This window comes from Lynx rufus, unplaced genomic scaffold (genome assembly GCF_022079265.1).
Source record: "Lynx rufus isolate CCGP_SWC_20201006 ecotype Redwood Valley unplaced genomic scaffold, mLynRuf1.p SCAF_4, whole genome shotgun sequence".
Lineage (NCBI taxonomy): Eukaryota > Metazoa > Chordata > Mammalia > Carnivora > Felidae > Lynx > Lynx rufus.
This window is the reverse complement of record NW_025814856.1, coordinates 71,302,037-71,318,635: the sequence shown is the minus strand read 5'-3', so window position 1 is coordinate 71,318,635 and position 16,599 is coordinate 71,302,037. Positions and strand designations below refer to the sequence as shown.

At 36.2% G+C, this 16,599-nt stretch overlaps 1 protein-coding gene across 6 annotated transcripts in view; it reads left to right on the top strand.

Moving 5' to 3' along the window:
• Positions 1–16,599, top strand: part of STK17A (serine/threonine kinase 17a) — a 55,572-nt gene that overhangs the window by 7,330 nt on the left and 31,643 nt on the right. For all 6 annotated transcript variants that reach the window (XR_006965229.1, XM_047096654.1, XM_047096655.1 and 3 more), the window contains exons 2-3: positions 3,444–3,656; positions 13,931–14,075. Coding sequence is in view for 5 of the 6 variants with exons in the window: in XM_047096654.1 (XP_046952610.1) it covers positions 3,444–3,656; positions 13,931–14,075 (358 nt within the window). In the remaining variant the exon portion in view is untranslated. The remainder of the gene's footprint in view (positions 1–3,443; positions 3,657–13,930; positions 14,076–16,599) is intronic.

Here is a 16,599-nt window from a genome sequence, read left to right as displayed (position 1 = left end):
GAAATTATGTGAAATTCACATTTCAGTATCCCTAAAGTTTTTTGTTTTTTGTTTTTTAAACCCAGATCCACCCATTAATTTACCTTTTGTCTATGTCTGCTTTCATTTTATAATAGCAGACTTGAACAGTGGCAACATAAACCAGCAAAAGAAAATTTTCTGTCTGGCCCTTAATAGAAGTTTGCTGACTCCCAATATAGTGCATGACACAGTGGGAAGAATAAAACTAAAACTGTGAGGATTGCTTCCACAGAAACAAAGATGATGTCAAGAGTAGTCACTGGTGTAGGAAGAGAGCTCTGGGACCTGTGCTGGTGACCCTAAGAAACAGTTGCATGGCCCCAGATGTCAAATACATCTGGGTTTCTTCCCTGTATTTGCCTCTGGTCCCTGAATTTAGCAACAGCTCTTCTGTAAGAAGGGCTTCCAGAGTTTGCAGTTTAGTGATGTGTGTGGATCCTTTTCTCTGTTGGGTCATTAGTCTCCCTATCTATTCAAAAATACATATTCTCAGGGCTCCTAGTGGCTCAGTCGGTTAAGGGTCCAACTATGGCTCAGGTCATCATCTTATGGTTCCTGGGTTCAAGCCCCGCGTCTGTCTCTGTGCGGACAGCCTGGAGCCTGCTTCAGATTCTGTGTCTCTGTCACTCTCTGCCCCTCCCCCATGCTTGTAAGCGCGTGCTCGCGCGCGCGCTCTCTCTCTCTCTCTCTCTCTCAAAAATATACATTAAAAAAATACACATTCTGGCCAGATATTAAGTAGTGTTTTACTTAACTGCAGAGTACTGTATTGCCTGGAATTTTAAGTGTGTAACAGTAAACATTGGTATGTTTGATGTGGGAATATTTTGAAGGCAAGTTCAACCGAGTTATTTCTGACATACCAGGCATATGCTTGCTATCAGTTATATATGTTGGTCAGTTTTCTACAAATGAACCTTTCTTTTTTCTCTTCTTTTAAAACTTCTCACAGCTATTAAAAGAAGTCATGTAATTAATGATTTTTTTTCTCAAAAGAACCCAAAGGTCATTAGGAACCTTTTAAAATCTGGTGGAGGGGTGCTCAGGTGGCTCAGTCGGTTAAGTGTCCAACTTTTGATTTCAGCTCAGGTCATGATCTCATGATGAGATGGGAGCCTCAGGTTGGGCTCTGCCCTGACAGCACTGATTGGGCTTGGGCTCTCTCCCTCTCTTTCTGCCCCTCCCCCGCGCCTGCACTCAAGTGCACACTCTCTCAAAATAAACACTTAAAATTTGATGGAAATGTTTAATGATTTTGTAGGGTAAAATAAAAGGAGGCATTAGTCTGTGATGAATATGTTTATGATTTAATCCCTCCAAGCATCTGTAGAAATCTTTCACATTTTTGTGAACAAAAAGAACTTTGATCTGAACAAGGGTGCTAGGTAGATTGTTACTTATTTGGACCGCTAGAGAGGTCTATGCCTAAGGATGTATCATTTAACATTTTTATTTGTGGTGGTTGCAAAAATACAGAGGGCATGAAAAACATGTTTCTGGTTAATACTAGCTAGGAAGAATTAGTACTCAAAATTACATCAGTAGTGTCAAATGCTGGGGCTGAACCTAGAAATTAGAATTTAACAGAACAAATGAAAACCTTGCCTTTAAATAAAGTATGAGTACACCAGCTTGAAAATTTTCAAAAGGAAAAAGATGTAGGTGGTTTATTTACCTGCCCAATATGAACTATGAAAAACCTGTCAAGTTTTTTTTAAAGCAATATTGGATTAACAAAATAATAATCATGCAACCCTTTGATTCAGTTGTACTTGAAGTAGGTTGCTTCAAATTTGGTTGGCACATTTTATTTTATCAGCAGTTCTGATGAGGCGTGATAGTGAGAAAGTCTAAAAAACCTTTATGGGGTTAAAGAATGATTGAAAGTTGGAAAAGGGAGTGGCAGTTAACAGATCACGTTAGCTGCAATCAATACCTGACAAACTGGTCTTTGAAATTCAGGAAAGAAACGTCTTTCTATACTGTTCAGCAAAAGACCCGGACTTAACAACCCTTCACTTTAGGCCTGTCATGAAAACTTATTAATGAGGTTCCTGGGTGGCTCAGTCAGTTGGGCGACAGACTCTTGATTTCAGCTCAGGTCATGATCTCGCAGTTCTTGGATTCAAGCCACACGTCAGGCTGTGCCCTGACAGTGCGGAGCCTGCTTGGGATTCTCTCTCTCTGCCCCTCCCCCACTCATGCGCGCGCGCTCTCTCGTTTCTCAAAATTAATTAATTTTCAAAAAATGTACCCAGGAGTGGAAGAGACTGCTTCACAGTTTGAAAGAAGGCATTGGCATCTGGCAATAGGTTAAAAAATAAACAACTGTGTGATTTCTAAGTTGCCTTCCAGTATAAAGATTGGGTATTTATGGGTGATGACTATCACAAATCAATGATTTGTTTAATAATATTTTATTTAGCACTTACCATGTGGCAAGTCCCATGCTAAGCAATTGATTTGTGTTTGTATTTGAATTCTCACAGCAACCCTAGGAACTGGATTCCAGTGTGTCTCTTAACAGATTAGGAAAATGAGATTTAAAAAGGTTAAATAAATTGCCCAAGGTTATATGTCCCGTGAGCTGTAGAACTATTTGTGGGATTCAAGCTCACATCTGACTTCAGAGCTCATACCCTTAGTTTGCTTAGTTCGACTCCCCTGTGACTTGCTGTATTAGTTTAATAACAAATGATAGTGTAAGGTATCAAAATAATGTGTGTCGTATCTGTCTTCATAGGAAAACAAGACATTTCCAGCTATGCTGTAGTTGAAATATATAAATGAGATCCCTAACTTTTTTAATTTTGGAAGGTTATAGTATTAGAGTCAATTCAATTCTTTTAGGAGTTCTGATAACTAGTTTCTAACAAGTCAAGTGGCTTTTTAAAAGATTTAAATCATTCTTATGTATAAATGCGTAACAAATTAAATTATGTATAGCTACAAAAATATTGAGTTTAATATTTGGTTATCCTCTGTTTAGAAGGAATTTTGCAGATTTGCAGTTACATTTTATTATAGATAGATGTATCCTATTAAATTCCTAAATGATAGTGCTGCTTTTGTGTTTGAATATAATCTAAATTTGAATATCCACTGATGAGTATTTGGAAGTTTTATTAAAATTGGGGCGCCTGGGTGGCGCAGTCGGTTAAGCGTCCGACTTCAGCCAGGTCACGATCTCGCGGTCCGGGAGTTCGAGCCCCGCGTCGGGCTCTGGGCTGATGGCTCAGAGCCTGGAGCCTGTTTCTGGTTCTGTGTCTCCCTCTCTCTCTGCCCCTCCCCCGTTCATGCTCTGTCTCTCTCTGTCCCAAAAATAAATAAACGTTGAAAAAAAAAAATTTAAAAAAAAAAAAATTATTACCATTTCTAGAAAGTTGTCAAGTTTAACAGTGAATGTTTTTGTTTAATTCTAGGGGGAAATTTGCAGTGGTGAGGAAATGTATAAAGAAAGATTCTGGAAAAGAATTTGCAGCAAAGTTCATGAGAAAAAGAAGAAAAGGCCAAGATTGTCGAATGGAAATAATTCATGAGATTGCTGTTCTTGAACTAGCACAGGATAATCCTTGGGTCATTAATTTACATGAAGTCTATGAAACTCCATCAGAAATGATTTTAGTTCTGGAATAGTAAGTATTATTTTCCTTAAATGGAGTTTATTTGATAGTTCATACTTCCTTTATAGGAAGCTAGTCATCTGTGATACGTGTTGGGGCCTGGCTCTGGAAATCTGAAGAATTTCCAGAACTTTGTCATGTATTTCTCATATTAATTTGATATTTTTCAAATTAACAAGAATGCATGTAGATTAGATTTTTCATTTTCATTCTTTAATGAAATTCTCCTGATAGTAGGGTAAAATTCTCTTATATTCTTAGAGGCATTCTTGAGAAAGTAAGTGATACCAAGGTAATATTAAAAGACATTCTACAGTCCTTTATATGTTCATATAATCTGAGTTAATCTTTCAGAAACAATTTTTTTGATTCATACCATGTTTTCATTTGAGTAAGGAGGGACAGTATAGGAAACAGCTTTGGAAAATGAACAGTTTTTTCTTCCTAAGAAATCCTGTTTTCCTCTCTACTTCTCCTACCAAAGGAAATGATTGATAGATTTGAATACATTAAAATCCTTACTACATCAAGAAACACAAAGGAAAAGACAAGCTCAAGGAAAGTACTTCTCATACCTGTTCACCCAAATGCTTAAAATTTCTTTATTGTGTGTAACTAGATCTTACAAATTACACAAAAACATGAACCTCCCAGTTTAAAAACAATGGACAAAGGATATGTTAAAAATTTTTTTCAACCAGATAAAATTGAAGATCTAATCAATGTTATTAAATGATTCTAGCAAGTGGAGGGCAGCTCCAAGGCATTGTACAAAATGGATAGGTTTTCTAGGAAGGAGGGTGTAGCAAGAAGTTATTAGCAAAAGAAAAGAAAGGGTTATTTCAAGCAAGATCCATCACCTTCCCTTATGGAAAGAGCAGAGGGTCTCATTAGGTGGATTACCTCATTTTCTTTTGGGGGATGGATAGGCCTCATGTGAGACTCCTATTGATGCTGATCAGAAATTTTCTGACTGACCGATTAAGACTTACATTTCTTGGGGGGAGGTTGAAACGTACTTGGGTTAGATATTAAGCCCCAGTTTGGTGACTTGGTATAAGTGACACCATTTTGAGCCTGCTTTTCTTTTTAAAAGATATGAAGAGAATTCCACATAGACATACATATATAAATGGTCTATATGTACATGAAAGTATTGATTCTTATAATTTTTATAATGTAAATTTAAAAATAAGTTTTCAATTTCCCCTTATAAGAGTGGCAAAGATGATAAAGAAAAGGTGATATTCATGGGTTGAACCATCTGATTTATACTACAGGTGGTAGTCTGTCTTAATGGTACAACTTATCTGGGGGACAGGCTAGAGTTCTATATCAAAAGCTTTAAAAAAAAAAAAACAACAGCAACACTATTTCATCCAGCAATTTCACTTAAATATTTTTTCACAAGAAAATAGGCCAGTTGTGCAAAGATATATTAGAAAATGTTCAGTGAAGTTTTTTTTTTAAATGTAACAAAAAATAATCTAATTATTAACATAGGAGGGAGTTGGTTAAATAAGTGATAATATTACAAAATGAATTACTGTGCAGTGATTTAAAAAGATAAGGTAGATATAAATGTATTGACATAGATTTTTTTTAAATATTGTTAAAAATTTAAAAAGTTAATGTGTAGTATTATTTTTAAAAACTTTAAAAGTTTGTAGGAAGCAAATTCTTGGTGGCTAAAATAGTGTCTTCCTCTTGATGATGTACTTCAAGAACATTATGTTCATATATTTTAATTCAGTAATTTCACTTATATGAATCCCTTCCAAAAAAATTATTAAATGTGAACAGTGAGAAGCACAAAAGTGTTTCATCCAAGGTATTTTTAATTACAATAGTAAAAATATTTAAATTGGTGGATGGTTAACAAATGTAATATATGTGAATTATATCTGAATAGAGCTGTTTTATGATTTTTAAAAAATGTTGGTATAGGAATCTCATACATAAATCCCCTGCCTACCTAGGTTTTTGGTTTCCAGTTTGTTTTGGAGAGGATCAAGGCAGAATTGGAACTTGATCTAGAGGAGACTTTGCAAAATACTATTCTCTGACCAGATCTTGTTCCTCTCCTGTTCCCACCAAACCTGCTCTTCAGCCTTCAACCCTGAACTCTTCTTAGGTCTTCCAGTCTTTCAGCCACCTCCTGACTTTTTTCTTTCCTGTGATTCCCTTCTCTTCTTCAGTAGTTATTTTAGCTAATCTCTCATCAGCACCTTCCATTATTTCCTTCTTCCTTTTCATCTTCCTCTGCAACTTGTTTTGCCCGTTTACCCTGGCCCGTGCTGTGTCCTGCACACTCTGGGGAGGATTTTGTATAGTCTGTGACCTGCTCCTTACAAGTGTGAGAGTCCTCAGTTGGGCTCTCGCTGTCATTGGGTGATTTTTTACCTAATCTCTCATCCCCTTCTATTAATGTACCCCCCCGGCCCCAAAAGGAGCTAATCAGAATCTTTAATACTCTTGCTACATCACTTCCTTCCCATCTTCTATTAGATACCTAGTCCTTTCTCCCCTCATGGAGAAAATAAAGGATGGCACACACTCCCTCAGTGTCCCTCTGCTTTTACTCCTCTCAGTCCTTCCCTTCTGTTCAAAGAAGTTTTCACTACTTAACTCCAAGGCTTAAACCTTTACTTGTGCTCTTTAATTCTCTTCCTTCCTTTTCTAGCGCCATTGTTTTGTTTTTTAATCAGTTCACTGACCTCTCGCAGCCTTTCAAGGTGCTCTTGAAAGAACACCTCTCCCAAGGTGGTTCTTTTCCCTCATCTTCCAGTGTTTCTGTCTCTCCTATCCTCAGATTCCTTTTCCTCATCTCTGACTGTCTTTAAACCATGGTCCTGGCTTGCTCTTTCCTTTACTGCTATCTATAGTCCTTAAAGGAGCAGTCTGAATTTATAGCTTTCCTCACCTTCTGGTCTGTTTTGTTCTTCATTGACCCATGAATCTGCCATGTGCCAGTTCTCCCATTACTCCTCATCTGCTGCACCTGCTCTTCCCAAACCCTGTTTGCCAAAATCAGTCTCCTCATTTTAGTGTTCATTCTACTCTCTGTAAATATTTTATTATACTTTCTTGAAATGATGTTTTTGGTTTTCATGGTCCTCTTTAAAAACAAAAAACAAAAAACCTCTCTCTCAGCCTTTTACCCTTCTTCTGTATGAATACAAGTGCTCCCCCGAGTTCATTAGTGTTGTTCTTGTCATACCTTCATTCTGTACACTTACTCGGAATGGTAACAGTCTATGTTTGTGGCTTCAGCTATTCTTTACATGCAGTTATTTCCAAATCTTTGTCTACAACCTTGGACCTTCTGAAGTTCCACCTCCCTGCTGCATATCTCTGCATCCAACCACACATCATTACCAATTCAGGATCGATATGTGTGCACTCCTGCATTACCCTGATAATGCCTGTTTTTCTTTTGTTCCCCATTTCCAATAATAGCCCCATTTATTTCATAGCTCAGGCTAGAAACTTTGAATCTGTCCTTGTTTTGTTTATCTCCTTTAAAAGTTCATGTATAATAAATCACCAAGTCTTACACTTAAGCCTTTCCCCTACTGGTCCCCTTTTCTTGGTACTTGCTATTTCTCTTCTGTATTGGGTTCTCATTGTCTCTCCTGTGGACTCTCACAGGAGAGAGATCTTTGCTGATCACCCTGGCTTCAGTTCTAGGATGTTCCTCAGACTGCTGCTAGATAGTTAAGACATAGATGTGGTGATATTATTCCCTTGCTTAGAAACCTTTGGTGGCTTCTATTGCTTCAATGATCATGTTTTTATAACCACAAATGAGTATGATTTGGCTGAAAATGTTTGTGTTCTACTTTTTGTTTGAAGGGAAAGTCTTAGAAATATACTTTTAGATACTGAGGTATCAAAATTCATGGCAAACATCAATAGATTGTTGTTACAGAAACAGGCAGGTTTATGATCACTATTTCAGTAATGCATTTCACATACACTTAAATACCTGCCATATGCACTAGTGCTAATAGGTATAAAAGTGAAAAGTGGTATAAAAGTGAAAACAGCATAGCCCTTTCCCTCCAGGTGCTACAGGTTTAGTGAAAGAAATATAAATGATTGCAGCAGTGTTGGTGTTTTACTTGAAATGCTAGTTGCTGTGGGAACACAAATTGTAACAGTCATAATGTGTTAAGAATTTACCATGTGCCAGGCACTAAGCTAAGTCAGCCAACTTTATGTAAATTATTTACATGCTTTATATACATTATTTTATTTTAAAATTGTTTTCCAGCTTTATTGAAGTATAGTTGACATAAAACATTTTGTAAGTTTGAGGTGTAGGGTATGTTGATTTGATACACTTATGTATTGGGTAAGGATTACCACCATAGCATTAGCTAACACCTGCATCAAGTCACTTAATTACCTTTGTGTGTACGTATGGTAAGAACATTTAAGATTTATTTCCTTAGGAACTTTCAGGTATATAATTTAGTATTAAGTATATATAATATAGTATTAACTATTACCACTATACTGTATGTTAAATTTCCAGAATTTATTCATCTTATAACTTGAAGTTTGTACCCTTTGACCAGTAGCTCTCCTTTTCTGCCACCTCCCCCCACCCACTGGTAACCACCATTCTGTCTGTTTCTAGGAGTTTTACTTTTTTAGATTCCACATATAAGTGCAATATATTTATTTGGGTGAATAATATTCCATTTTATACGTAAGTGTATAAAATATATATCTTAATAGGTGTGAGATGGTACCCAGTTGTGGTTTTGATTTGTAATTCCCTGATGATTAATGATGTTGAGCAACTTTTCAAGTACCTGTTGCCTATTTGGATGTCGTCTTTGGAAAAATGTCTCTTTAGTTTCTTAGCCCTTTTTTAGTCAGATTGGTTGTAGGAGTTCTTTATATATTTTGGATATTAAGCCATTATCATTTAATATGATTTGCAAATATTTTCTCTCATTTCGTAGGTTGCTTTTCGTTTTGTTGATGGTTTCTTTTGCTCTGCTGAAGTTTTTTTCATTTGATGTAGCCCCCACTTGTTTATTTTTGCTTTTGTTGTCAAATTCAAAAAAGTTGCCAACACTGATGTCAAGGAGCTTACTGCCTGTTTTCTCCTCAGAGTGTTATATAGTTCAGGTTTTACATTCACGTCTTTAATCCATTTTGATTTGACTTTTGTGTATGATGTAAGATAAGTGTTCAGTTTCAGTCTTTTGCATGTAGCTACCCAGTTTTTTAAAAACCATTTATGGAAGAAACTCTCCTTTCCCCATTGTACATTCTTGGCTCCTTTTTAGTAAATTAATTGACCATATATGCATAGTTTTATTTCTGGACTTTCTATTCTGTTCCACTGATAGATCTGTTTTTATGCCAATACCATACTCTTTTCATTACTATAGCTTTGATACATACATACACCCACGCACATTTTTTTCCACAAGAAATTTTTTACAAATGGTATATAATTGGTATAAAACATGTTTTGGGTATGCAACGTAATTTGATATCTGTATGCACTACAAAGTGATCACCACTAAAAGTCTAGGTACCATCCATCACCTTCTAACTGACCCCCTTTGCCCATTTGCCCACCTCTCTCCCTTCTTCCCCTTTGATTACCACCAGTCTGTTCTCTATACCTATGAATTTTGTTTCTTGTTTTGTTTGTTCATTTGTTTTTTTAGATTCCATATATGAGTGAAATTTTATAGTATTTGTCTTCTTCCTTCTGATTTATTTCACTTAGCATAATATCTATCTGTATTATTACAGGTAGCAAGATTTCATTCCTTTTTTTGTTGAGTAGTACTTTGTAATATATTTTGAAATCGGAAAATATTCTCAAATCCAGACTTGTTTCTCAAGATTGCTTTGGCGTTTCAGAGTCTTTTGTGGCTCTGTGAAAATTTTCGGATTGTTTTGTCTGTGTCTCTGAAAAATGCCATTGGAATTTTGGTAGGAATTGTGTTGAATCTGTAGATCACTTTGGATAGTATAGACATTTCAACTGTATTAATTCTTCCAACCCATGAGCATGGTATATCTTTCCATTTACTTGTATCTTCTTTGATTTCTTTCATCAGTGTCTTACGGTTTTCATTGTATAGATCTTTCACTTTCTTGCTTAAATTTATTCCTGAGTATCCTTTCTGACGTCATAGAAAATGGGATTGTTTTCTTAATTTCTCTTTTTGAAGATTCATTTTTAGTGTACAGAAGCACAATAAGTTTGATATATTGATTTTGTATCCTGCAACTTTACTGAATTTGTTTACTTATAAATTTTAGAACAGGATTTTATATGAGAAAAACATTCAGAGAAGTAATCAAACCTAAGGTCACACTGCAAATAGAGCTGGGATTTAGTCTGGAAGTGTGTGACTCCAAAGCTTTTAGCCATGTGTTGTCCTGCTTTCCTCTGCTTGGGAGAGTGGGGAGTGCTTTTGGAGGAGACATTTAGCTTTATATACTCGCACTTTTATTGCCTTACCTAGGATGTTTCAGATTGCTCTGACCTCATCTCATGCTTTCCTGTCTGACTTCTATTCTGCCTCATCTCCTGCTAGTCTTTTTCCAACCTCATCCTGCATTTTAGACACACTTTCTTTTGTCTGCACTTAAAGATAGCATTGCATTGTCATTTGCCTTGCATTGTTTATGACAAGAAGTCTGTTTTGATTTTTAGTTCCCTTATAAGTGTCTTTTTAAATATTTTTTTCTTTCAGTAATTTGTGCATAATGTGCCTTGATTTGCCTTGTGTTTATCCTGCTTGTGATTTATTTTGAACTACTTGGATCAATCTTTCTCTGTGTAGCTCACTCCTCTCTGGTACTGTCCCTATGAAATCCAAGTTTGTCAAACTCCTAGTCTGTTTCCTCAGTTTAGCAAGGCCGCCATATTCTGCTTGGGTTTCTCCTTCACCTTATACCACAGTCCATAAATTACTTCCAAGTAGGAAGACAGAAACAGTAGAGCCCATCTTGTTTGTGTCCCTCTTTTCAGGGATCATGGTCCTAACTGCCTATGTTCTGTCTGAAAACAGTTGGCTTATATACTTTGCTCATTTTCTAGTTGTTCATGGCTAGAGGGTAAGTTCCATACCATTTGGCTGAAAGGGGAAGTAACAGCTTACTTAACCTTTAGTGAGTCTGTATCCTGTGTTTTTGATACCGCCATGCCCTTTTATTTGTGTTCACTATGCTGGGGATGTGCTCTTACCATTTCATCTGGTGGATTCCTATTCATTCTACAGGGCTCAGAATAAATGTCATTTTTCTAAGATTTTTTTTTTCTCCTTTCCAATTAATTGCTCAGTTGCTAAATTATTACATCACTTTATATATAATTTCACACCCATATATATTTATGCGTATATATTATTTAAAATGTGTTTCATTTTCTCTCTCTCCTACTGGTACATGAAGTCATAAGCCATACTTACAATTAATTTATCTTTCTGTCCATAGCACATTGCACAAGACCTAACATGTTTGATTGGTATTTGTTCATTTTTAAGAGTGAAGGAATAAAGATCTAAACCAACCCTTTAAGCAGGATGGAAATGGAAATGCTAGTTTCTATAGAAATAGGAGTGTTTGATGTTCGAGGTTGGGAGCTAAAATCTAGACAAGGTGCAGGCAACCAAGAAAACGCAGTGACTCTTAGCCTGCAAATATCAGGTATATGGCTCTGCATAATGTTGATCAAAAAGATACTTATCCCCTAACTTTCTAAGGGCCACTAGAAAGTTGAAATTAAAAGTTCTTAATATGTTTTATAAAAATAGGTTTTTGTAAAATTTTTTGTAAAAAGTTTTTGAATTAATGTTTTCATAAAATTTTTTTTTGGTAAAAAATTGTGTGTAATTCATAATAAAGTTAATTGCTGAGTTTCTGAATAGTTTTAAAGTAGTGGAAAACAAGCACTACTAAAGTAAATATACCATAATATACATGAAAATCTTGCTGTAGTTAAAAGATAGGCACAACAAAATGTAGTGTTTCTCTGGCTTTATGTAAAGGAAGATACTTCCTGTGAAGTAGTTGATAATATTCTTACATTTCCTGTAACCATGCCTAACAAATGCTTTTAATGTCACAAATTGTTCTTTAGTATAATTTTGTTTAGATCCACTAGTAAATATGACAATGAGTTAATGGGCCAAGCTTACATTTAAGCAGGTATAAAATAGGGTGATTGTATCAGAGGGTATATGCAAGTCTTGCTGGTCACTGAAGGCTAGCTTTTACAGCTTCGTTAATAGTCTGCATTTGAAATACATCCTTGAAAATTTTCAGAAAATGGTAGTTTTGTGCTTCGTATCTTGTGCTTATGTAAAGTACTTAAATTATGTTAAGGCAAGAATGGGTAAACTTTATAGTGAAAAGAACTAACAATAAATTGCTCTTAAATTTTAGGTAAAGAAATCATTGTACTTCTGTAAATTGACCTATAGTGAATTTTATTGTGGATGCTAGTAATGAGCGGAAAGACTCCAGAGGACAATAAATTGTGATTGGAAAACTTTTTCAACCAAAAATACAGTTCTTTGTTTTAGTTGAGGAACACGGACAGTTCTGAGTGTAACAGGCAAATTGTGGTGTGTGTATGCAGAGGGCTACGTGGGCTATATGTTATATCATGGTGCATCGTGCTGCTTAGACTAAGTTGACACAGTTCATACTGACTTTTACTTTAGATCATCAAATCCATATTAACAGTATATGGTACTCCTAGGCTGCCATTATTACTCTGTAATTGTGTTGTGAATGTTCACCATTTCCTTTCTTCTGACTTGTATATTACTTTAACTGTGCCCAGATGCACGATGGCCATTTTACACTTAAATAACAAAAACGGTTTTGATGCTTTCACATATGGTTTTTTTCATGCTATAATCAAAATGTAATAAAAATTCAGTTGTGTAGGTTTAGGCAAAATGAAAACCTTATCAGCCAATGAATTATTCTTTCACTTTCGTCACCTGCAGCTGCTCAGCTAAACTTAAATATGTTCTTATCTAATTTTGGTGACAAATTGTGTCTCCTTATATGGGCAGAATTTGGAAATAGGTTGCTTTAACAGGAAAGGAAATAACTAAATTATCTCCTGAAAAGGAATTCAGTAAGTAGCTCTTGTCTGACAGCAGCATGGCTGTTTGCAGTTAGGTATTCCACGTCAATTCTATAGCAACTTTATGAAAGCAATCTTGCCTTTTTTTTTTTTTTTTTAACACATAAGAGAAATTTTGTGATATGACATGAGCTGTTATTTATGGTATGAATGAATGTTTAAGTATGGACTTTTTGCTGAAGGGAAATGAACATTTTTTAATGTTGATTCCCCCCCCCCCACACCTTATTGGCAATATTAGTTAGAGAAAAACTGAGATGCTTTGGCCAGAGGTTGAAAGAAAATTTAAATCAGTACTGCTCTTTTGGAGAGGATAGGCTCTTCCTATTAAAATTTTAAATGCACATTCCCTTCAGTCCAGCTGTTTCTTTCTAGATGTCTACCCTTGAGAGCTCCTCACACATGAGTAAACATATGAGAAATTGTAATGTGCCTTCTCATCACAGCATTGTTTATAGTTGTGAATCATTAGGAAGAAAGTAAATGACCTTCAAAGGGGATGGTTACATCAAGTATGGTTTATCTATTCACAGGGATGTAAGAGTTCAAAATTACAAAATAAATATAAAACCATCATGGAAAGATTCTTAAGACATGTTTAAAAGTAAGGGTTGTGGAACAGTATCAGGAGAATGTGTCCTATATTACCATTTGTTTTTTGTAAAAATCCAGGCAACTAATATTTTTGTATGCATTTAATAAGTATATATTTTTAGAAACTCTGGAAGGATATAGTACACCAAAGGGAGAATAGTGTTTATCTCTAGATGTGGCTGTAGGATTGGGGAAGAGGTCTTTAATTCATTGAAGAGCATTTGCTTTATTTTCATCGTTTGTATTTTTTCTAAAAATAATATTTCTATGTGTTTTCCAACCAAAAATTCTCAAAAAATTTTCACTTGAGAGTGTGTTAATACATTTTCCCATTAAAGTTTAATTTTTGAAGTTCTTAATCTGAACTCATATTTGAGGCTTCACATTTTTATTTTAAAAAGACAAGAAAAATGGATATAGGGACACACAAATTATACTGTACCTAACTAAAGACACTTAATATGTAAAATATTAAGAACAAAAAGGCTAAATATTTTTAATGAGTCCTTTTCCTTTATAATTAAAGTATGCTTCTACCCTTCTCTAGTGCTGCTGGGGGTGAAATCTTTGACCAGTGTGTTGCAGACAGAGAAGACGCCTTTAAAGAAAAAGATGTTCAAAGACTCATGAGGCAAATATTAGAAGGTGTTCGCTTTTTACATGCTCATAATGTAGTACATCTTGATCTGAAGGTAAGATCTAGATTACTTTACAATTTTGAGATTGCTAGAGAATGACACTACAGATGTAAAATATTTTTAACAGTGATTTATTAAAACATTTATCAAGGTTGTGTATTTTATTAGGTAATAAGGATACAAAGGTTGTGTCTGTTCTTATCCTCTAACCAATTAGTTATATTAAGGAGGTAATGCACATCTGTGTACATAGAAAGATAAATAATAATACTTTGCTCAAGAAACGGAGCTTAGAGGATATTGGTGGGGTAGGTGAACTCTTCCTGGTAAGAGACAGAGTTTGAGCTAGACCTTTAAAAAAAAAAAAATAGGATTTAGATAGAGAAAATATAGGAAAATGTAGAAAATAGAGGATAAAATTAATTCACAAGAGTTAAGAGTACTTGTTGGGCAAACATAAATGGAATAGTGTCACTGGAATTGAGAGATGAAATAGGAGATGCTGACAATTGAGGAAAGGCCAGATTCCAGGGGTTTCAAATATCATGAAGTGGTAGATGACTTTTTAGCAGGGATATCTGAAAAACCATGTTGTAGAAAATTAGGCTGCAGTAAATAAAATAGAGAACTAAAGAAATTAGAGGTGGGTAGATTTCTTTTTTTTTTTTTTTTTAATGTTTATTTTTGAGAGAGATAGAGTGTGAGCAGGGGAGGAGCAGAGAGAGAGGGAGACACAGAATCGGAAGCAGGCTCCAGCCTCCACCCTGTCAGCACAGAGCCCAATATGGGGCTCATGAGAGACATGAGATCATGACCCCAGCCGAAGTCAGACGCTCAACTGACTGAGCCACCCAGGGGCCTCGGAGGTGGGTAGATTTCTAGTTTAAAATTATCAAAGAAGGAAGGGGAAGAGGGAGGAAAGAATACACAAAGGGCAGTTATGATGCTTTCAAGTGATCAGAATGCCAGCTGAAAGTAAGGGAAGCAAAAAAGGAAATTTTATTAGCTAAAAATTCCAGGGACAATTCCAACTTAAGGAATGCCACTATTCGTTAATTCAAATATTGCAAGTATATAGTTGGTTTTTCTTCGGTCTCCAGCTCTACCTTCTCAAAATGGCAGTAAGATGGTAGTAAGTTAGATGCTGCCATTTTAGCCTTACAGTTGTCCAGAGATTCAGCAGGAAGGAGCCAGGTTCTATTTATTAGCTCTTTCAGAAGTTCTGAGATTCACTCTCATCAAACTGACTTAGATCAGTCTGGAACTAGTAAGTGTGTCAGGGGGACGTTGGGGGTGCTGTGTTTTGACTGGCCAGGCCAGCATTACCAGTGTCCTTTGCTCCAACCTGGGAGGGTTAAATTCCCCCTCCCATCCCAAGTTTTTTTTGGACTGAGAGTGGGGAAAGGATGGATTCTCAGACCAGTTCTGTTTCAGAAAGAATAGAGAGTAGGTGGGCGATCAGGAGACAGACAGTGAATGTCCACTACAAGTATCCTTAGCATAGTCCTTCAGGCATCTGGGGTAGAAAAGTCTAAGATCCCTGCTGATGGTTGCTACCACATGAAGTCCAGGTGTAGCTATGGGGAAATGAAACTTTCCTCAAGGACTACACCAGTGGCTCCAGTTCCTTATTAGCCAGAGGAGTTCAGGTTAGGAAGGAACATCACCTGAGGAGGCTGAACCCCTGGACCCAAGAAAGGCTTTCCTATCTTGGACTTCTGCCTCATTTCACTCCTCATCCTCTCCCAATCTATCTTGACCTCTGCTGTAGTTTGCCCGGTAGCAGAAAGTAGACACTTACGGCAGCACTTCTCCAACTTTGACAGAGATCAGGATCACCAGAAAAGGCTTATTAAAGCAAATTGCTAGGCCCCAATTCCAGAGTTTCTGATTCAGGGAAGGGGTGTGTGATGCTGATACTGTGGGTCCAGGCACCATTTTGAGAACTCCTGCTGTAGGGCACACCGTGACACCTGATAGATAGAATACTGTATAAATAACTGTGTCTAATCTTTACTGCATGAAGGAACACTCTCAAGGAAGAGTGAACAATGTGTACTCTGGAGGTTGACTTCTAAAGTAAACTTGATAAAATTCCATTTGAAATAAGGGGGAAGGGTAATAGATATTCCCTCAAATAGTAGTCCTACCGAAAAATATAGGGGAAAGAAAACAGTTCGGAAACTTTGTTTTTTTCTGAAAAATGCCAATTTAAATTCATTCTGTAAACATATTTTTCTAAAAGATAATTAATTTTTTAGTACGGTAGCTAAAACGCATGATTATAACACTGTAGACTATGGTAGTTATAGTGTCATTTTTTGAAGGTAAGTGTGGACATGTGTGTACCCACATGTAGTCCCAAGGTATTAAAGCTGAAGTGGCCTTAGAGATGATCTAGGTACAACCCTCATAGCAAGAGTGAGGGAACTGGGGCTTTGTTTTTTTTACTTTAGCCTGTCATATGGTTAGAAATTCAAAGATCCTTGCTATAAGAAATACCCAACTGTGCTTCCCTCAGGAACACAGAGAAAGAGATGGTCGCTGCAGTCCAGACTTCAGTGGACTCAGACTATAA